At 48.4% G+C, this 22,932-nt stretch overlaps 2 protein-coding genes across 6 annotated transcripts in view; one reads left to right on the top strand and one right to left on the bottom strand.

The window, feature by feature from the left end:
• Window positions 1-1,299: 1,299 nt before the first annotated feature.
• On the bottom strand, window positions 1,300-8,920 carry MRPL2 (mitochondrial ribosomal protein L2). Of its 2 annotated transcripts, none has more exons than XM_032948620.2 (7): window positions 8,679-8,920; window positions 5,238-5,663; window positions 4,501-4,657; window positions 3,862-3,977; window positions 2,866-2,976; window positions 2,637-2,710; window positions 1,300-2,073 (listed from the first exon to the last, which is right to left on the bottom strand). In XM_032948620.2, exons 2-7 carry the CDS (start codon window positions 5,626-5,628, stop codon window positions 1,852-1,854), a joined length of 1,071 nt encoding a protein of 356 aa, XP_032804511.2. In that variant the 5' UTR covers window positions 5,629-5,663; window positions 8,679-8,920; the 3' UTR covers window positions 1,300-1,851. The 2 variants fall into 2 exon arrangements, with proteins under 2 accessions (XP_032804511.2, XP_032804510.2); XM_032948619.2 differs by having other exon boundaries at window positions 5,238-5,666.
• Window positions 8,921-10,860: 1,940 nt separating this feature from the next.
• The window catches only part of LOC116939785 (kinesin light chain 1-like), a 55,437-nt gene continuing 43,365 nt past the window's right edge, over window positions 10,861-22,932 (top strand). For 2 of the 4 annotated variants that reach the window (XM_032948590.2, XM_032948591.2), the window contains exon 1: window positions 10,861-11,159. The gene's annotated coding sequence lies outside the window, so the exon portion shown is untranslated. The remainder of the gene's footprint in view (window positions 11,160-22,932) is intronic. The other 2 variants (XM_032948592.2, XM_032948593.2) reach the window with 1 other exon arrangement.

Genomic DNA, 22,932 nt, shown 5'->3' on the forward strand with positions numbered 1-22,932 from the left:
TCGATCCCATTGGATAATTTTGCATGCGTAAATAATTAAAGGCCCTGGGTGACTGATTAATGCCAGTCGGGCGATATATGACGGTAAAAGCTGAGCTCGATTAGTCTCGACTGGGCTAGAGAAGAGTGCATGGGGGGGGGGGTCCTCTATTGCCGCAGGAGGCTGATGCTTGGGATGTAAGTACTATGCCATTGTCGTTAGCAGTTATAAGTAGGGAATTACGGTAGCAGGATTGCGCAGCGCTCTTCCGCATATCAATCATTCGCCACATTAATCTTTGGACAGTACCTCCGATTACCAAGGTTCGCTACATACGGTGCAAAATAAGTTCAACATACGTTCTACAAGTCCAGATTGTGCTCGATTGGAATTTAAGGGAAAACTAAACTTGAATGGGATTTTTTTTGTTTGCACAATTGGTGACTGAAATTCTCAACTCTCTCCACTTGGGGTGTCCGTGGCTGGTGGCGTTAAATGCACCAAAGGGTGCATTTCTAAATTCAATTAGGAGCAATACAAGTGGAGGAAACATCATTGGTGGTGTTTATGTAGGTGTATACTGATATATGCGTGAACCTGTTTTTTTAAGATCACAATACATCAATCAAATCCCATGAGAATCGATGTTTTGGATTCGTGTTACATGCATGATGCCCAGATTAATATTACTCAAGGTTCATGATACATGTGCCATATAAGATGGGTTTAGTTTTACTGTCCAACAAGGTCAAACCTCACGAGACCCAGGGTATTCTGATTTCCAAATGACTTATGTCACCAAGTTATGAATGCGTTATTTTTGGGCTATGCAAAGTTTATGCCATTAAAGACTGATGGAGCGAACTCAACTGCAATCGAGACCGCGTGAGAAACGATACACGAGAAGGTAAAATTCTACAAAAGATATTTGATTCTTGAGTGTAATCTTGTCCCTGAATCGTGCAAATTGAATCCCTTGGGGGAACTCGTTAAACGCAGAAAATATGCTGTATTGCAATTGGGTTCACGTGACCCCTGGAGCCACAGGAGGTAATACCATTCGCTGAAATCTCTTATATCGCTGGCCTACTATGGATTGGTCAATGTCATGAAGCCACCCCACCCCTGTACACTGACTGCTGCACTCATTCCCAGCAGCCAACGGGTGCATGCAGTGTGCAGTGATTTAATTCGATTATGAATTAAATATTGGTAATCACAAAGTGGAACGTTGGAGGTGTCGAGGACTGGAGTTGAGAAGCTGCTTGCCGCCAAATGAATCCAAGTCGCTGTTGAATAAACCTGGAATTCGTCAGCAGGTTAAACAGGCTTCCGTTTTATTCATAGTTACTCATGGCTCTGCAAGATCGAACTGCCAACAGCATTGAAGTAAAACGTCCGTTTAATAGTCTGTATTAAAAAAAAATTGCATGCACACGAATGACTGTGTAACACACACAGATATATGCCCTGCAAGCGCACTGTAGACACCAGTGAAAAGCCAATAAACAAAAGTGGTTCTTTTTTTGCGGAGGGTGGTGCAAACCTGCCAATTGTTGGGAGGATATGAGCCATCCGAACTCGAGCCATAGCCATGACCGCCCGACAACCCTAGCCCCCCACCTCTGGCACGCTGCCCCTGGCCCCCTTTATAACTTTTTGTTCCATTTTCACCTTTGGTGTTTGCAGTCCCGAACGATATCTACACAAAGGTGCACGGCATATACCGACAGAGACCTTGCACGGAAATGCAGTGTCTTGAATGTCCCAATTAAAGACTTATAGATTTCCCGGGACAGCTGCTTAAATACAGAACAATCCTGGGAAAACCAGGACAGTTGGCAACCCTGGTATACTCCTCCTTGTCCCACGCTAAACGGGCGTGGCGGGCTTGATGAGCGATCCCTTGGCGGCGTAGTTCTTGATCGGGGGCAGCGGCCGGATCTTGCGACCGGCCCAGCCGCCCTTGCGCTGCCACAGGCCGCTCTGCGGCCGTCGGCCAAAGCGCCGGTTGCGCCCGGCTTTGCCGATGGGCTCCTTGTTGTGCTCGACGCGCGACACGCGGCCCACCGTCGCCATGCATGTCTCCGCCACCTGCAGGGGATGCGCGATGGGCAGAGGTGGTTAGTGCATGTCCTGCGCGCCTGGTGCCTGCCTTGTGCAGATGCTGGGGTCCAACAGCTGAAGCAAAGCGGTATATTTTTGCCTGCAATAATATTGCGAAGAGCCGTGGATAATTAAAAGGAAAACACACTTGTGAAAAATGTTGTTAACGCTGCCTGAAAATACTGCAACACCATTGTAATGAATACTGTCTTTCGACTAGTATATATGTAAAACGTAATGTTTTATAAAACTTTGGCCCTTAGAATAAGACACATTTACAAAGGTGGTGCACAGAAAGTGCTGGAAACCAACAACACTGGTTTATGAACAACCTTCATTTGGTACGTCCCATTTTATCATCATCAGCCAAGATCTATCCACTGCTGCATTAAGGCCTTCCCCCAATCCATCAAAGTTCTTCATACATTTCCATACTTCTGATCCGCATGTCTGCAGCCATGTGGCTCTACAACAAGAAACTTAAATCAAAATTACGTTTAAATATGCTCTATTGCGGATACCGAAATATATTTTTGAACATCTGTTCTTGCCTGAATCTGATGTTTGGACGGCAGCTGAATGATGGCAGTTCCTTCCACTTTCCTGATGAGCAACCCGCACGTCCCTGCAACACACACGAACGACAGTCTTACTTAGCCTGGGGGGTAGGAGGGAGCTACTCGTCACTTGCCGACGAATAACAGAATCGCCGGGATCGGGTTGGGTGGCTGGGACGGTGGGTGCGATTCCGTCGCATGGCCCACAATTCTGCGCCCTTACCGGCTGCACGGATGAGCTGGGCGCCGGCGCCGGGCTTCACCTCCAGGTTGTTGATGAGGGTCCCCACCGGGAGTGCCCCCACGGGGTAAGCGTCCCCCTCGTGCGCCAGCACTGAGCACGGAGAGAGGGGACGAGCAGGGGTGGGGTGGCAAACGGAGAGTGACGGTGTGAGCGAGCGGGAGCGAGATGGGAGTTGGGGGGGGGGGGGGGGCGGTGGAACTGACGGATTGGAAAGCGAGCAGGCAAGGGGAGTGAGATGTAAGGAATGAGTAAGGGCCAATTTAAAGGGATGCCAAAGCAGACGGAGAGGTGGGCTCATTAAAACCCGGGAGTTATGCTAATGAGCTCATTATAAGCCGCAGATTAGAATGTACTAGGCTCCTCGTTGATGTTAAAGGGAGATGCAACTCAACAAGATAACTTTAATTTTCCAGATACAAACCTGAGCTGACGCGAGATTGAACTGCCATTAATGAAGAGTTTAAAATGCATTTAACAACCGCTTTCGTGATTACACTGCATTGACGCATACAAATTTTGACAAATCACACCGATGTGATGTCACTGGAGCACTTTAAAGGATTTTTTTTTCCTTCTAATTAACGATGTTTCGATCTCGTGTCGGACGGCCAAGGCACACACAACCCACCTAAGACAGCTATTTGTTACTGTGTTGCGTGGTCCTTTGAATGTTATTAGCCGTGAATGCAGGCAAGTACAAGTCAACTTTTCTCTGACCCTGTCTTCCATGAACGTCTGTAATGCACATGGGTGCACAACAGCTCCGTATCATTGCTACTTGGTGTCTCAGGCTGGCATCGGGCCAGTGTTTCATTTAGTCAGCATTGATTAATTATTTTAGTCAGCCTCAGATGAGGAGACGACAACCCGGAAACTTGCAGTCGAACCTCAATTTGTGGATTGTCATCATTGACTGAAAGACAACGCACTTCATTTCAGAATATCTTCGTTTGTGAAATTAACACTGCACATCACCTGCCATCCGCCCTATGAAGCCTGACGTCTTGATGACGTCACCGGGCTGCATGCTTTGGGTGGCAATGATCCAGCGCTTGTGTGTTCCGCCGGCCACGAGTGCAATGTCTGCAGACCTGAAACGACATTGGACCATGCGGGATCTCACCGTGGCTGTCTTACACTGACCCGGGTCTTGTGTGCCAAGCTCCTCGGATATGTTATGCAAACCACAGGCTTCTTACAATCATCAGATTGTGTTGAAGAACTGCTCTTGAAGGTGACGTGAAATATTCTGAGGACCTCTCATCAACACGACAGGAATATTCACCATGACAAATACCCAGCTTTTTCAGCGGGATGGGATAAAAAAAAAATTCAGTGCTCACCCAAACCTAAATTATTTGCGCATGAACCGGGTGTAATCTAAGGTGTGTGTGCACAATGGCTTCAAAACCAGGTTCTCAGCTTTGCTTGCTCTGTTACCCTTAAGTCAAGTGCAGCCTTATCCGAATGGGCCCTCTCTTCAGGATAACACTTTCAACTAAAATACATTAAATGTCCCAGATGCTGCATCGTACGTATTCATGTTTAACTTCTTTCCCACCATACGTAGCCAACCGTGCTAATGGGAGGTGCGATGTAGGCGAGCCGACTCACCTGAGCGGGTCGTAGCGCACCTCCATCACCTTCTCCTCCATCACCTTCTTGTTCTCATCCAGGCGACCGGCCATCAATCCCTCCGGCAACCGCTTGAAGTCGATCATGCGGTAGCATTGCCGGTGACCGCCACCGATGCCGTGCGTTCGGATCCGGCCTACCGGGTGGGCGGTGTTGTCGAGAAGGGTGGGAGAAGTTTACAGATGTAAAGCAGGTCACCCTCTAGTCTGCATGGTGGGTTTTATCTGTGCATTCTAGTTTTTTTTCCACATGGATTTAGTCAAATATCGATATGCAGGAGCATATCGACGTTTGCCTTTCGACTCGGCGAGGCATTCCTGGATAAATTATGCTATTGTTCGTTCACTGTTTGTCTTTGACAAGACAGACAAGAGCCATGTAATATCCATTCATATACTCAAACAACACAATACATTCATCCCTCAAGCACTTATTTTTAAGTCTGTTAGCTTAATTTTTATGTATTCTGAAAAATACAGAAATAAATTATTCACATTGAGAATGTATCCCAATGACACCGCAAATGCAACAAATAAACAAACGTGAATACACGAATGCATCCTGCAATTGATGACACTTGGGCTGCATCCAAATCAGTTTGGTGGCAAAGGCAGAAAAACAGTTGCGGAGAGAAGCCATAGACTGAAATCGTCAATAATCCGGAAGGACCCCCGTCCCACCACCTTGGACGACAAGACCATCACGTAGTACGTCACCTGTGTGGTCCCTCCCGCCCGTCTTCTTCCTGCCGATGGGCCGGATGGTGTACGTTTTCTTCTTCTTCCAGATGGCCTTGTACACGTGGAGCTCCGTGGTCGTGTGGAAGCCCTGGGCAGGACCCAGCGCCATGGCATCGACGCCCCTCGCAGCGAAGCCGCTCTCTGGGATCCCTCGCCTTGCCGTAATCCGCGCGGCCAGACTCCGACACCATGCGGCGGCGGCGCTGCTGCTGCTGCTGCTGTAGCTGCTACTCACAACTATGGAGGAGGTGATGGAGCGGTGGTGAGCGAGGAGTCGCGGGCCCTGGGTGCCCGCACGTGCTGTGGTGTTTGGGAGAGCCAAGGTGATCGCCCGCAGGCCTCGTGAAGCGAGGGCATACAGCGACATGGCTGGGGCTGCAGGCGACTCCCTCTCGGCGGTTGCTGCTGTTGAATGAGACACGAGGAACTGTCAGTGTGGGGAAGGCATTGACCACTGTCGTCGGTAGTCACGGTCTTGCTCTGTGCTGTATTACAATGGAGGGGCGGTTAATTAAAAAAAGACGACTTACTCGATGCGAAACACAATATGGATTTATAGATGGCGTCTCTAAATGGCACCGCATTTCAAGACGACGTATAGAGTATGCATACATATTAATAGTATTTTTTCTGACCCGCCTCTACTGGACATCTGTGAAAAAGAGCTTTATAGCTCATCGGATTCCCCCAGTATAAATAAAGATTCTCATTTTGTAGAAAGAGGCAGTCATTCAAATGCAGATAAACAAAAAGGCAAGGTCATGAGCCTGCACTTGAATAGGGGTGGGGAATTGACAGCACATATGACTTGGGGGGGGGGGGGCTTCAGACTCCAACAGTGGATGAAATCGAGGGATCCGTTTTTTTTGTTATCTCTCACCCAGGTGCAATGTTGGCATTGCTTGAATATGCCTTACGACCGCTGTTGTCATAAACAGTCTTAACAACTGGTATATGTTTTGATTTAAAGCTTTCGTGACTGCAGTAATTCATATTCTTAGCTCTTTCGGTAAAATCACGTTGAAGGGAAACAATAAAATAATAAAATATATTATTAATAAATTATATTACTTTATTGTTTCCCTTCAACGTGACTTTACCGAAAGAGCTAAGAATATAACTGGTATATGTATAAGGAATATTGAGCTGAACAATCACTCGTCCTTGGAACACAGACAAAACAGACCTATTGAGCCTCATATTTGGGCCACGGAAAATTACAGCGGTGCATGGAAAGCACTCGGAACCTAGGAGACAGCAGTTTCATGAACAACCTTCAATTTGATAGCTGTCGCATCAATTCCAGACATCCCGCCATCAAATTCACCATGGAAGTGGAGAAAGATGGCAAGCTACCATTCTTAGATGTTCTGTTTGAGAGGAGACCTGATGGCTCATTGGGGCATTGTCTACAGGAAACCCACCCACACAGATTCCTACTTGAAAATTGATTCCCACCTCCAACCAGACCAAAATAATTATCTCATCAAAACTTTATACCATAGGGCTCATTGCATTTCGGACCAACCCCACCTAACCAGTGAATTAAAACATGTACACCTGGCCCTCAAAAGGAATGGATACTCTGACCGTACCATCCGCCAAGCTGTTTCTCCCTCCATACAGAAACAACCACTTGATACTCCGGTCAAAACCATCACACTACCATATATAGCAGGCGTTACTAAAAAAGATTTCCAAAATTCTAAACAAACACAAGATCCAGGTCCGGTTCAATACAGTACACAAAATTCGTGATCTGATCCCATCCGTGAAGGATGTCATTCCTGACTTACAGTACCCCGGGGTTTACAAATTGAGTTGTACCTGCGGTGATTGCTATATCGGGGAGACAAAGCGACATGTCTCTGACCGAATTCGCGAGCACAAATCAGATTTGAAACACGGCAGAACGAATTCTTCTGCCGTAGCTGATCACTGTTACAACGCTGTGGGTGATGACGATATAATTTTCTCCGATACCAAGGTTCTTTGCAAACCCACGGGTTTTTATCAGAGATTTGTTCACGAGGCAATTCAGATCTACAAACACAGACACAATTTCAACCAAGATGGTTTCAAATTAAGCAACCATTGGAAAGATGTTCTAAATCGAACCAAACATTAAACTAATTTTCAATGGTACAGTATATTTTTTAAGTAGTGGTACCCCAAACTTTCGCAGCTCTTAAAAAAAAAATCCCTTTTCACACCATCAATAGGTAAACTCCCCCGCGCCAACCGGCATGTTCACCCGCATGTACACCACCTCTACACCGTTCATCATGCTAAGTCGGCCAATGAATTGCTATTTTTTATGCTAATTCCTTTGTCAAGGCACCTTGTTTCCTCGCACACAGCTTAAAGGTCGCGGTCTGAGCGTGGCTGTGTTTCACTCCAGCGCTGTCCTCTAGACAGCCTGGTCCCTTCACCTGATGAAGGCCGCTTGTGTTGTGGCCGAAACGTCGTGATTATTGTTGTTTTATTTTTTACCTACGTGACTTTACCGAATAGAACCAAAGAGTATGGATCCTTGCAGTCACGAAAGCTTTAAATCTAGAAACTTAAAAGACTGGGGCGAAAATTACAAATCCCCATTGTGACGGCCAGTCTCCACATAGGACAAAGCTCCCGTCTCTCTGTTTAACACGTAGGCTTTCGCGACCAATATCATCCGTAAAGAGAGGTTGTTTTGGGTTAGATCGCGTAAATAAATGTGTCGTTAAACCCGCCACCACCCAAAACAAATCTGGCTGTCGCCTGATGAAGCAAGTTGTAATTACTGGCGAAACGTCGTACATACTCAGATTGTAAATGTTGTGGCTTGGCTCTCCAACACACCGGTGTGCTGTACTCGTAACGTTTCGGCCACGTTCCGTCTCTCTCTCTACATCTCTCGTTCTGTGTCCGTCTCTCTCTACATCTCTCGTTCTGCGTCTCTGTCTGCCTGTCCCTCTCGTCTCCCCACCTCGCTACGTCGACCTCTCCCCCGTCTCTCTCCGTGTGTCTATGTCCCTGTGTGTGTGTCTCGTCTCTGTACGCGTCTCATCTCACGGGCACGTTACCACCACCTCACCCATGAAGCCTGTCTCTCGTTTGTCGCCTCCGCGTCCCCTCGTCTACCTCTGACCTCGTCTCTCCGTGGCTTTGCACATCCCGTGTAACCTGCCTTAACGTCGATAGATATCGGTCTACATCGATACACGTTACCTCTCTTATTATCTCTGCAGAAAACTCTCGCCCCGTTTGCACGGGCGGGCTATGGGGCTACGTTAACTTAGTGCCGAGACGGTTATTCGTGATTCAGTAAGCACACAACAACAACAACAAGCAGCGCTTAACCCGTAAATGAACGAGGCCTCGATGACAGCATCGGATATTTTATTCGATGTTAATTACAAACATCAACAACTTCACCTTCAGCGGCGCTCGCCGAGACCCCCCGGAGCCTCGGGTGCAAGAACCGCGATATGGCGCGTGAACAGAACAGGATCGCGTTGTAACAAAAAAATAATACTCAATGAAATGTTTAAACTTTTAAGGGGAATTTATTTATTATTATTATTTAAAGCGAAGGTCAGAGCCGGCACATCGAGCAACACGCGCGCGCATCAGCAGGAGGCGGCCATGGCGACCCGGAAGTACTCGCGCCACGTGGTTTAGTGGTAGTAGTGGTGGGGGGGGTCACAGTTGTGGGGAGCGGTGGCGGAGTGGTTAGCGCTACGCTGCGCTACGAACCCGGGTCGCCGGGTTCGAATCCCGCTCACGGCCACCAACACAGGTGACGATTATCTGAACCGGTCCTGGGCCTCCCCTAGGTCGACTCAGCCTTAAATTAGTACCTGATGCGGCGTGTAATCACCGCCACTGGGGAGACAAAGGCGGTCGGGCGTGGTGCTGGCCACCCACCCCCTCGCGTACCGTTCCGGCCTTCATAGGTGCTCGCTAACAGCACTTGCCCCGACAGTCTGCTGCAGGCTATACGGGGGGGATCTTTGTCTTTGTGGGTCACAGTGTAAGCGGTGTGACTAGTGGGATAAAATGTGGGTCCGCGTTTACCCGAGTTGGCCGCATTGGCGTTCAGAGGCCCACGCGCAGGAGTGGAGTGCAGTGAACTATTGCGGGGCTGCGCTTTTACCTTTTTTTACCGAAAGAACCAAGAATATGAATCACTGCAGTCACGAAAGCTTTAAATCACTATTGTTCTGTTCGTTTATAGGCCGTTTAGTCACTCCACTGCTAGATGACGACTTCCATGGGGGGGGGGGGGGGGGTGGTATTTCACCATACTTCACCACGCCGGTCATGTCGGGATTGGTAAATACGGTCAGAATTTGCCGCTTTGTGGGTTGCATGAAAAGTGCAGCACAGCGAACGATTTGTCTGCACAGATGCCACTGCATCTCTTGGTGGCATTGATCAGTCGTGTGGATGTATCGGCGAAGCTCCCTCGTATTCAAATCGCTGTCGCCTTCAGCGCCGCGGTGACGATGTTAACTCCATCGCCAGGTATGCAAGGAGGTCGTGGGTTCGACCTTGACCCCTGTTTGGAGTCTGCATGTTGTCACTATCTCTCCCCTTGGTCGCGTGCATTTTTATCGGTGTCCTCCGGTTCCCCCCCCCCCCCTCCACATTTAGAATGAACAACTCGCGTTGGAGAGCATTTTTGGCTTGCTATAAATGTCCACACAATGATAAGCCACTTCACTGAGCTGCCGGGTCGCTTGTGACAATAAAAAAGAAGCAATATAGCTCAGTGGGGCTCACGTGGTAAAATACAAGTACAAAAACACAAATCAGTTTAAACGTAATTGTTAATTTTCTCTGCGCCATTAACTTTTCTCCAAGCCGACCACAACAACGTTGCACAGTGCTGCACAAGCGACCAACGCCTCGCTGTGTTCTATAAATAGACATGACGTAATGTCGGAGCCGCGTTGTGGCGTGATGTCGTCATCCGCAGTGCGTAAAAACGCGATGACGTCACACGCGGCGGTTTGCGCTTTAACGGATGATGTAATGCGAAAGCGGTGCCGCGTCATCGCGTTCGATCAGTGCGCGATGACGTCACGGCAGCCTCCAGGATCGATTTTCTCCAAATTTGAAAATCTCCTTCGGGTCACCGAGCCAAATAAGCCCGCGGGATCGTGCGGTTGGCCAGTAGTCGATTACTTAACGATGCGCATCGCCTCGCGTGTGGGTGGGTTCATTGAAAAGCCTGCAGCAACGAGAGATCGTAACAATATCGATTCGTGGTCCGTGGTTTTGACGTCTCGATTTCGGTGAGAAATCGATTATTTATTTTGTTGTCGTTGCGCCGATGCGAACGTCGCGTCTCTCGCGGCTGCAGGGGTAAAGCCGACGCTGTATTATGATTCGAACCGTAAAAGAATCGTCCACGATACAGCTAATCGATTATACCGTGCGCGATTCTACGCGTCCGCGTCTAAAGCTTTCAAAAATCGACGCCGTCGATTGGAGAATGAATCGAAACCCGCCGCCGCTCCGACGCGGTGCGTGATGACGTAACGTCGCGATGGCCCCGCCTCGGCCCACTATCCCTCTACCGTGCGTGGTGACGTCACTTTCGCGACGCGCCTAACCGGCGCGATGACGTCACGGCGGCAGGCGGAGGGCGTGGAACGAGGAGGTGGTGTTTGGTGCTGGCGGTGACATGAGCCGCGGTGCGACTCTCGTCAACGTTTGAAGCCGCCCTCGCTGCGTGTGCGACGACGAGGTGACGTGAGGAGGAGACGACGACGAGGAGGAGGAGGAGAAGGCGGCGAGGGAGAGAGGGGACGCGGAGCGAGTTGTGACAAACCCCGGCAGCGTTCGCCGCGGCGTTTGGAGAGGCAGCGGCGGTGGGGGGCGCCGCGCGGTTCGAGACGACCTGACGAGGTGACGGGGAAGGGGTGTGTATGAAGAGGTGTGGCGGATGAGTTGGATGTTGCATGTGGTGATGGAGGCAGGAGGTGGTGGAGGTTACAGAGGAGGGAGGTATCGTGGTGGTTGGAGGCAGAGGAGAAAAAGTGACGGCAGAAACTGAAAAACGAGGGAAGCGTGAGGAGGAGGAGAATGAGGTGGTGATGGTGGTGGGGGGTTTGAGGAAGAGGGTGGAGTTGTTGGAAGGCGAAGGATGTTGGAGGTGGTCGAGGAGGCTGTGGAGGATGGAAGTGGCAGAAAAACTTGGAGAAAGACGAGGTGGGGCTTGGGGGGGGTGAGTAGCTCTTGCGGTGGATGCAGATGTTGCAGGGGGGTAATAGAGGAGGTGGCGTTGTAGGAGGATGCGACGATGGAAGAAGAGGTGAGACAGAGTCGCGGCAATGGTGCAATGGGGGAGAGACGGGAGGCGGTGGAGTTTGGAGACGATTGAGGCATATGGAGATGGTGAAGGTTGATGGTGGGGGGTGGGGGAGTCGCCAGGAATACCTGGAGCGAGAGATGAGGTTACTAGAAGGCAGCTTGTGGTTGATGTTGATGACGATGATCACGGTGTTGCAAATGGTTAAGATCTGGTAAAAAAAACAACAACATTGTTGATCGTGATGATAAAAACAAGGAAAACAAGATATCTCTCAATCACCCCAAATCTCAGCATCCCTCTCACAGCATGAATCACGGTGGTACATTGTGGCAGTGTGATGGTCCTGACGACGACGGTCGCGGCGATGATGATCGTTGTCCGTGGTTCTTGGCAATGGATCGATGTTGACAGCCTGTGATCTCTCTCCCTCTACGCCACCCTCCCATTACAACTATGCACCCAACCCAACGCTACCGCCTCCGGCGAGGGGACCGGCCGTCCTAGTTAATGATGTGACGATTAATCAGGGCAATTAAGGATCGTGACGCCGCGTCTGCTGGGGCGGAGAAAGAGGGGACCCAGGTGCTGGGGATGGAGGAGGAGGATGAGGAGGGAGGATCCTCCTCTCTCCTCCTCGGTAGTCCACTAGAAGATCTCCCGAGACCGCGAGCAGCAGAGGGGGAGTGGGGTGACAGGCTGCCCCGCGTCTGTTTAAATGGCGTTAGTAATTTTAAAGTGCAATTACCGCAAACTCCGCTTGTCAGTGGACATGCGTCGCTTCTGATTTAATGGGGGGGGGGGGGGCACGGTCTCTACAATGTCTAGATGTTGGATTTGCATCCTTTGAAGTAACTCGTGCGTCTTTGTTTTTGTACGTGGTTATATGTACGCATGGCACTGTGCTGGCGTGTGTGTGTGTGTTCACTTTGACTGATTCCTCCCGTTTGTCGGCGAGCCGTTGACACTGGCACGTGGTCTCAAGTTGCACCTAGCCTGGCACAAGCGCTGTGGTTGCGTAACCGCCACTTAAGTGTCGAACGGCGGCTCTTGGGTGCACTGGAATTGATTACCTGGCCCCGTGGCTGGACAGCAGCACTGGGGAGACAAAGGCGGCCAGGGGTGGTGCTGACCTATTGGTGCACTGTACCGTCCTTTTAAAGTTATTCCTTTAAAGGTTCTTGCACTTGCCCCAGCAGTCTGTTAAAGGATACACGGGGGAGACATTTGTCCGTATCTGTAGGTGTTACTGCGAGTTTTTGTTTGTGTTGGCTTCATTGTGTACTATTTGTTTATCTGTGGGTGTATTTGTTTGTCTAAATTACATTGTGTGTGGGGTGTATTCACTTGGGTGCGTGTCACTCTGTGTGTCATTGTAAGGGGGAGCGGTCGTGTTGTTGTTGGCACCCGTGACGATTATCTGAACTAGTCCTGGGCCTCCCTTCGGTCGACTTGGCCTCGAATGAGTACCTGGTGCGATGTTGTTAAACATGGCCACGAGGGAGACAAAGACGACCGTGCGTGGTTGTGGCCAGAAACCCCCTGGTGAGCTGAACCGGCCTTCACGAGTTATCGCTAATAACCCTTGTCCCCACGGCCTGTGCGTATAGGCTATACGGGGGAACTTTATCTTTGACTTCGTCATCATTGTTCACATCTGTGTGTGATTGCGTTACTTGCACATGTTATGTGTGCCCGGTGGTATGTGTGTCTGTGTGTATGGCAGTGCCCGTGTGGTATGTGTGTACAGGGTCCATACCCAAAAATCTGTGCCGTTGCAGCTCATCCCAGAGGTGGTGGATGAGACCCGTGGCATGAGCTGCTGCGTGTATGCACCACGTAATGTGAACGAGGTGACGTGTACTGTGTTTTGATTTAAAGCTTTCGTGACTGCATTGATTCATATTCTACGTGACTTTACCGAAAGAACCAAGAATATGTGTGCTGTGTTGGTTTGTTCGTGTGTGGGGAGCAGTAGTTGTAGCGGTTAGCGCGCTGCAATACAAACCTGGCGTTCCGAGTTCGATTCTCGCTCACGGCCAACACCAGTGACGATTATCTGAACCGCTCATGGGCATCCCCTAGGTCGACTCAGCCTCAAATTAGTACCCCGGTGCGGTGTGTAAACATCGCAACTGGGGAGACAAAGGCGGCCGGGCATGGTGCTGGCCACCCACCCCCTCGTGTGACGTGCCGGCCTTCAAAGGTGCTCGCCTACAGCATTTACCCCTACAGTCTGCTCAGGCTATACGCGGGATCTTGGTCTTTGTGTTGGTTTGTAGGTGTGTGTGTAGCATATGTCACTTGGCACAGTGAGGAGCACAGGTGACGCATCTGTCCATCATCTCAGTTAAGCCGTAACACCTGGGTCTGCCCATTAACCCTCTGACAAGCCTTCCTTCCACAACTTCACGTGGCCTCAGAGTGCACCTCGGTGTTGACACGATTGCCGCGGTGACATCACCGTTACTTTGTGACGAATGATGGCTGGAGTTACTTTGGTTGCTTTGTCAGTGTATTTACATCTGTACGTACCAATGTAATTTTAGTTGTGTGTTCGTATTGATTTCCATGTATATGTGCGTGTATGTATTTGTCATTGTGTTTCATTGTCTCCATATGTGTCCGTTGGTATGGTATGTTTTGTACGGCGAGAGACGGAAATATGACAACATGGATTAGAGAGCAAACGCAAGTCACAGTCATAGTATTTTGCTGTGAGGAAAGCAGATGTGTTTGGGTCGGACACATGGTTAGAACGGGTGATGGCTAGTGGTCGACACTAGCAACAGGAGCAACCGAAGGAAAAAAATGTGCTGATGCATGCACCGCGAAGATGAGCGATGAGGATCAGCGTATGTGTAGAGCGAGATTAATTGTTGCATTGTCTTGACTGTGAGAGACACCGACAGCTTGGTAAGGCCTTCATCCAGCTGTGGATAAATCAAGATTAATGATTACACTTGTACAGTGTCTGTGTTTGCCAGTGGCTGTGTTAACAGCTGCTTCCATTTATCAGCGTGGTCACAACAGTATGTTGGTGTTGGTATGTACGTACGTGTATATGAATGCCCGTGTTTATCTCTGTGAATGCAAGTGACTGCACATACGTGTGTATGTATATATACGCATCCAAATTGCTTCTTCAGTTTTGGTATGCATGTGTTTGTGTATATGAGTGGGGAGCCGGCAGTGTGGGGGTTAGCGCGCTGCGCTATGAACCCGGTATCCCGAGGTCGATTCCCTCTCACGGCCAACAACAGTGACGATTTTTTTAACTGGGCCTGGGCCTCCCCTAGATCGACTCAGCCTCAAGTGAGTACCTGGTGTGGTGTGTAAACATCGCCACTAGGGAGACAAAGGCGACCGGGCGTGGTGTTGGCCACCCACCCCCTTGTGTGACATGCCGGCTATATGGAGGATCTTTGGTGTGTTTGTGTTTTTTTTCTTCAGTTTTGTATGTAAATGTCTTTGACCAAATTAAGCCCCAGAATGCGTCTGATCTTGACAAAATTCTGAAGTTAGGCAGAGTTGAGCCTGGACAATCCTTGGATGGGTGATGACAATACATAACAGGTTGTTATGGGTGCTGCGGTGTCAAGACTATCTACCTGGTTTGATTTTAAGCTTTCGGTTTGATTTGAAGCTTTCGTGACTGTAGGAATTCATACTCTTTGGTTCTTTCGGTGAAGCCACGTAGGTAGAAATAAAATAAAATACATGACGACGTTTCGGGCGCAACACAAGCGTCCGTCATCAGGTGGGACAATAGGTACCTCTTGGTGCAGCAGCCCTTTTGCCCACTTCAGCAATTGTTTCTTGCTGTGGTTGTCCCACCTGATGACGGACGCTTGTGTTGCGCCCGAAACGTCGTGATTTTATTTCTACCTACGTGACTTTACCGAAAGAACCAAAGAGTACCTCTATATGTATGGAGTTTAAATGACCTCCACGTGGTTGCATGGATTTTTCTCTGGGTACTCCGCTTTTGACCTCCACATTCAGAAAAATGCGATTTGATTATTTGGCGACTATAAATTCCTACGTATGATGGTGTAAGCCACTTTAATGAGCTATCATGTATGGCCAGTGTCACCTGTAAAATTGCTAAGAGCTCAGTGGGCTTTTCCTGGTAAATTAAAATAGTTTAGTTCTGAGGGGCTAAATGGTGGGTAAATAGAGGGCAGTGCAGAAAAATACATTGTTGTGCTGTACTTCTATGCTCCCCACCTTCATCAACCAGCACTGACCAGCGTGGTGAAGAATGTTCAAGTAACCCCCCATGACCCCCACGGTGTAGGGAAGCCCTCATCCAGCAGTGAATTGATAATGGCTGCACATGTCTACGTTAAGGGTTTTATATTTATACGTCGGTATGTAAGTATGCCAGTGTCTTTTGATCCCATCACGTGTGTATTAGTGTGTTTGTGTGTGCTCGTAGAACATCATATTTATTGGCTTTTCTCTAACGCTTTATTGTCATGTCACTTTCCAATAATGTAATTCAGTGCTGCAGCCTGTGAAGTAAACATTCATCGATATTATAGTTCAACCTTGAATATACGGATGTCATTGTCTGTGTTCCCATCTGTTTGCATGCCGTCGCGGTCACTCGCATGTGTCTTGTTATACTGTACACGATTAAGTGCTTCTATGTTTGGTAAGTCGGTGTTCCATTCGCGGCTGTTTCTGCGCACGCTACGTCACGAATGTTGATGGACCAATTTGCGCCGGTGTGACTACGACATTTTTGTGTGAGAGACGCAAATGCTCCTCAGCAGGCGCCCGCAAGATCCGTCAAGGAAACACCCGCAGAGCCACCGTCCTCCGCACAGGGCCCTTGCATCAGCAGCAGCTGTCATTATATTTTTTACGTGCTCAGAGGACGAACTGCATTGCTCGCCTGTGAAGGCAAGCATTGCTTATCTTGTGTTATTTGAAGGACCTCTGTTGTGTGGGTGTGTATATGCTGCTATGTGTACCCGTTTTGTGTGTAGCTGCTGTGTGTATCGACTGTGTACCTGGTGCTGTGTGTATCTGCATATGCTGCTGTGTACGTATGTCGGACTTTTTTCGCACCGTACGTAGCCAACCGTACTAATCGTAGGTGTATGGTGTCACAGTGGTAAGCGTGCTGCACCACGAACCCGGTGACCCGAGTTTAATTCCCTGCCATGGCTAATATCAGTGCTGAGTTAATATCAGAACTTTTCGTGGGCCTCCGCTGCATCGACTCAGCTTCATGGGAGTACCTGCTGCAGTCTGTAAAATCAGCAATGGGGAGACACAAAGGCTGCCAGAGGTGATACTGGCCACAAGGTCCACCTTGTGCCACTCCAACCAAAATCGGTGCTTACGATTAATATGTATCTCAACAGTCTGTGAACGGCTAAACGGGGAATCTTTGTTTACAAGTGTGTGTTTGTATGTTTGTAGGGAGCAGTATGATGTATATGCATATACGGTTGCATATATGTGTATAAATGCTTGCGTGTATACACACACCTGCACAACTGTTTATACATACAACTTTACATGTAAATACGACAGCATGGGTGGTGTGTTTGCTGCAACAATTTGATGAACTCGTTTGCCGCAAATTCTGCTCCTCGAGGAAAATAGCTGCTAGGTTTGGGGGAAACATGAGATGATGGTGGCACACGGCGGGTGAAGGTGGGTAAAGGCGGCAGACGGTGGGTGAATGTGGCTCTGGCTGCTGGTTAGTGGGGTGTGGTGCTATTTTGGCAGTCGGGAGCGGCAGGCCGCGTAAAGGTGCGGTTGCCGCGGGGCACGATCTGTCACCGTGTAAGAAGCAGCCCGGCCAGCCCAGCCAGCCCGACCAGCCGCACCTGTGCTCGCGACAGGGCCTCGCCGCCCTGCAGGAAGGTGTTGGCTGCGTTCATTCCAGACGAGCGGCATTATTAGCCACCCACACCCCTGAGATGCGCGTGTGCACAGCCGAGAGGCGCAGCATCATCGCCAGCCATGATCAATCCACTGCTGGATGAGTGGCTCGCCAAGTTGTCGGCATGAGCCGATTTCATCGCTCCATCTTTGTGGTGGTGTATGCGTAGGCTTTTGTGTGTATGTTTACAAATGCGTTCATGTATGTGTGTTTTGTACAAATGCAAAAATACGAATTGTCAAGATGTAATAATTACTTTTTGTACGGATTGTTTTGTTGGCTCCAGCTTGTTTGTATTGTTTGTCATTTATGTTACCTTATTTGTACAATTTTGTTCACTCCATTAACCCAAATTTAAGATGTAATTTATATAAATCACAAAAATAAATTCTTAGCATGCACGATTCCGTGCATTTGTCGTGAGCACAGAAATCTATATAATTTGATTAATAAAATAATATCTACATGCCTAATGTCTGCCTGTGTGTCTGTTTTCTGCTGGGTTTACTTGTAATCGCATTGCTTGTTTATTGGTATGTGTGCGAGTGTGTCTTTGTATGTGTGTGTCCATGTGGGGAGGGAAAGCAATACTGCATTTTGACCAAGGCGAGCTGAGCTCTGTTCTCAAACCGGTGCCTGCTCCTTTCTTAGCTGTATTCATAGTGGCGAGTGTAAACGTCAACACAGGGTACGACGCTGCACACACGTGCGCCGCGCCTGCCTCAATAGGTTCTCGCAAACAGCACTCGCCCCAACAGGCTTAACACCTACACGTGGGATATTTGTCTTTTTATGTGTCGGTGTTGGTGCTGCTCGCACAGAGCAAGCGTGCACTTTATAAAAAGAAAATGACACTCGACGGAATATGAGAAAACCAAAGCGGGGTCATCGGAGGTGACGTGATGGAGACAGCCTTGAGTTGCGAGCTTTTATCCTGGGTCACGTTCAGTGTGAGGTCACCAAGCCGTGCAGCTGCACCTTGCAAGAAAGGGCACGTCTGTGGAGGTGTTAAGGGCAAGGGATGAGGGGGAGAGAAGAGAGAGATGCAGGGGAAAGGATGCCGCATCGTGACCGCATTGTAACAGAGCTAACTAACTGCATTAGCGTCATAGTCGGTGCCTGGGATGTGTTATATTTTTTTTATAATTTTATTTGTGATGTTTCCTCTATGAATGAAAATCTAGTTTTGCACGGTGTTCGGTTTACGTTCACAATATGGTACAGCCATTTCGTGTAATCGCGTATGCTGGGGGAGGGGGGGGTTAAATTAATTTAGGACTACCACTGTCTTTAGAATTGCCCAGCGAGGTGGCGTAGTGGTTAGAGCCCCCCCCGGCTCGTGATCGGAAAGTTTTGAATTTAAAGTTTGGCGGGAAGTGCCCAATTGATACTCTCCACCTTGGGAAATGTGTCATCTCAACCACTGACGCAGGGCTGTTAAATAGGATATGAGCTCTATTCTATTCTCGTCTGAGAGGCAAACTACTTTCAATAACACTATCTATAACTCTTATGCTAGATTTATCCCCCCTCAATCCCCACCCCCCTCTGCAATTCCTGGCGATTCAATGAATTGTTCTCGTTTGGAGTATCATGAGTCTCGAGGTTCATATGTTCTGTCTCGTTTGTACTGACTATTCGGCTATGTGTATTCGATATGTGAGTTTATAATGATTATTGGTACGCTTGTGTACCCAGAATTTTTTGTTTTGTTTTGGTGAGCACGAGAATAATTTTTAATCGACGAGTCCATTGCATGCCGCTCGTGCACACGACGCTAGGCGAGAGAGAGATAGAATTTGCGTAAAGGAACGCTGCCGATAATGGTGATGTTGTAATGCCGCGTTAAATGAGGTGTTTCTAAGCATGGCCATCTGCTGCAAGTACCGTTGCAAACGGTCGCTTTTGCTACTCAATTAGAACGCCTCCCAGCGCCTCTCGCGACAATTTTACACGCAGGCTGTTACGAGCGCACGACTGTTCCAGAAATCCGTCCAGCGTAAATCTGATATATATTTTTTTCACGCAATACAATGCTCGCGTTTCACGGTTTGGGTTATAGCTCATACGCTTAGGCCAGGGGGTCGGCAACCAAAATATACAAGAAGAGACATTTTTTTTTCGAATTCGGTAAAAAAAAACCTCAATAAATCAAGAGCCGCAATGCATGCGAATAACGCCACGAAGCGGTCCATAAAGAGCCGCGTACGGAGCCGCAGGTTGCCGACCCCTGGCTTCGGGGGGAGGACTCGATATTGTGCAATAGTGAGTTCAATCAAAACCCCGCCAGGGATGACATAGCCTCGTCATCATTCTTATCTGTCGTCGTTGTCCTCGCCATCATCATTGACATTGTTGTTCAACTCATCATCATCCCACCAAGGTCAGTAAAAGCAGTCTCACCTGACGAGACCTCGGCTTAATGAAAATCCACCAGTGGATTCCCTGTGGAGAACACTGTTCCCCGCCACATGAATGTAGAATTTCCACCACTGGCCCAGAACTGCCGGCGGAGATGCGTGTCGCCGAACTCTCAATTGGTCTGCTGTCATTATAATGTGCAACAACACTTCTTTTTCCTCGCACTGCTCGATTTTGCAACTCCCTTTTCATCATCTCCTTTACTCAAGGTCATATACCACTCCAGAATTCAAGGGACATGTTTGTACTTATCTGTTGTACTTGCATTGGTGCTCTCAGTCATTGACTGATTTTCATTTTGGGCCATTGGCTCTGCACTCGGCATCTGCGATAAAAACAAATATTATACGGTGCGCGTGTACACGTTTTAGACGTCGGAGGAATGGATTATCTTCATCTATCCCCTGCGTATGTTGTTATGTCCTTTATTTGAATGGCCCCACTCATTTGGGGGGAAAAGGGCCTAAAACAAGTTCCGGGAACAGACGGGAGGCAGGGGATGTTTAACTTCCCCGTGGCGTCTCGGGTATCCGGACAACCAGGAAGCTTGCGGATGACTCTTTGAAGGCCACCGCATTCCTCGCGCCATCTCAATCAGTGGACGTCATTGGTGTTGCCCTTGTTCTTTGTATAGCCGATGTTGATGTAGAGCAACAACTGTGATTTCACATTGAGGTGGTTGAGCCAGATAATTGCATCAGGAGTAGCGGAGTGTTTCACTGTCATGATGCCTTCGTATTTGTGAATTGGACATTGGGTCGTTATATGTGCCATTATCTGTTCTGGGTGACCACCGTCACACACCAGAGAATGATTAATATTCCATCTATTACCCTGTGCATGCTAAAGAGTGCAGCGGCCTCTAGTGTGGATAAGATGTCTCTTGAAGCGCTCTCAAAGTTCTTCTGCGATATCATGTTCTGTAGGCTCTTTAACGTGGAAGTGATTCGTGCCTCCGCAAGAGCTCCGAGCAAACATGTCCGTCTCATTAAATGAAGCCGATAGTGCAATTGAAGTTAAATTGAGAATGAGACCCCACAATTGAGAATTGCATTTTGCAATTCGGGGCTTTGCCTGAAACAAGACACAATCTGGCGTCGTCTCGGTGGCTGTACGGTTTACCGAGCCTAAACGACCACTCGTGCACCTCTATGCAAGAGGCTGATTTTGCTCATGTACACAAAGGCTGCAGCGCAATAGGTTGTTTGAGGACTGGCGCTGTCTGCCCGATCGTACTGTCGAAGGTGCCGTTTCTTCAGGCCTAGTGAGGACACGGAGGTCAGTCGCCACAGTTCGAGACAATAGAGATAAGGAAATTAACTCCAGCGTGCACGTGGATAAATTGATGATTGGAATGAATTTGTTTACACAAGCGTAATTTAATGCATATATCATGAGAATAGGGTTCTATTTAAATCGATGAATTGATGGAGGGAGGCAATGACTCTTAAGTGCGTTTGCTTGATAAAATAAAGAAATTCTATCAGGATTTTGTGAAAATGGATTCAGACATTAATACCATTTTTTACAATACATCTCGTTTATTTATATTTTTTATCATGTCTAAAATCGCGTGTCAGGCTGCTCTACGGTAGCTGTAGGCATTTATTTTGTATTCGAACACATGGGCAGGAGAGTTGACATTGCGGATGGCTGGGCGATGGAAGTTTCAGACTACTAGAGCAGCAGGGGAGAATGAGCGACCTCCCACTGATTGACGGTTGCGTGGGGGCTTCGATAGAAAGCCTTGGTCACTGCAGCACAGAGTGCTTAGAGGGGAGTAGTAGAATTAGATGAGAGAGACAAATTAGGCAAGGGCGGAACCATGGATGATGAAAAGGGAGTTGCACTTGAATGTGGTGAGTGTGATCAAATATTTTGTTTGTAACTACTGGAGGGATCAGAGTCTTGATGTGATGTGGTCTCATTTATGGGTGCGGGTGAGAAGTCTGGCAGTGGCATTTGGGATAATTTTTCTTCTCCACACATGCTGCGCACATGTGTGTGTTTATTCCTTGCTGCTTGCACTTCAATGTGGGGCCTGTGAAACTCTTTGGCAAATGATGATATGCTGCACATGGTGTAAGTAAGTGGCTTGCAAGTCGTAAATCTGATTGAGGTGTGGGTGTGGGGATCCGAGCACACAAACTCCGGGGCTCCGATTGATTTCGGTGCAGGGAGAAAAGCGCCCCATGATGAGATCATGTTAATATTGGTCGCTTGTGTGTGTGTGAGTTATAATAAGAGTAACGGTTGATCAATTAATATAGATTCGTGAACTCGCAATGCACCTATCCAATCGTGTGAGTACGATCAATGGTTTTCTATTCGTGTATGTTGGGTTGAGCAGTTTTTCATCAACCTTGCGGCCACTAGTGGCCGCTGCATTCACCACAACTTTACAAATATAATATGGACTAAAGTCATCAATCGCAACAATTTATGGAGTAAAAATGTGTATATATGTACAGCTCTTTTGTCAATCCACTGCGAGTTGGCAGCCTTCTTGTGTAATGCAGGTCGTGGGGGGGGGGGTTAGTTGACCATCTTTCACCATGCTTTGTCGGTCTGAGTTGATGAAAGCAAGGAGCTTAGTAAGCGCTGTACAAAAATGCATGTTGCTGTGCCCGCCCTCTTTTGCCCCGCAGCAGCCTACAACAAACTGACGTGCATAGTGACCGCACCATCCAAGCCCTTCCCAGGCTCCAGCCGACTGAGCTTCTGAGATTTGACTTGATCCAGCGCATTCCAGGCGTTTTAGTCATAGGCACACCTTTAATAGTAATAAAAGAATAAGGGCAGAGTCTTGTTTTCCCAAAACGGTCCCAGACGCGCATTGCTTTCGTGATTTGCCCCACCGTCGGCAAGAGACACTGGGACAAAGCACGCTCTCACCAAAAAAAATCTGACCAACAGGAACTTTCACCAGCCTGTGAATGGGTCCCCCATATTGTACCTTGAAACGGGAACAAGCAGCGTTTGGACTGACCAGCGGACATTTAGTCCGTGTTCTGTTTGAAGCTTTGCCATGCCGTAACCTGTAA

The sequence above is a fragment of the Petromyzon marinus genome, chromosome 6 (assembly GCF_048934315.1).
Source record: "Petromyzon marinus isolate PM22_M1 ecotype Great Lakes invasive population chromosome 6, UKy_Petmar_22M1.pri1.0, whole genome shotgun sequence".
NCBI lineage: Eukaryota > Metazoa > Chordata > Hyperoartia > Petromyzontiformes > Petromyzontidae > Petromyzon > Petromyzon marinus.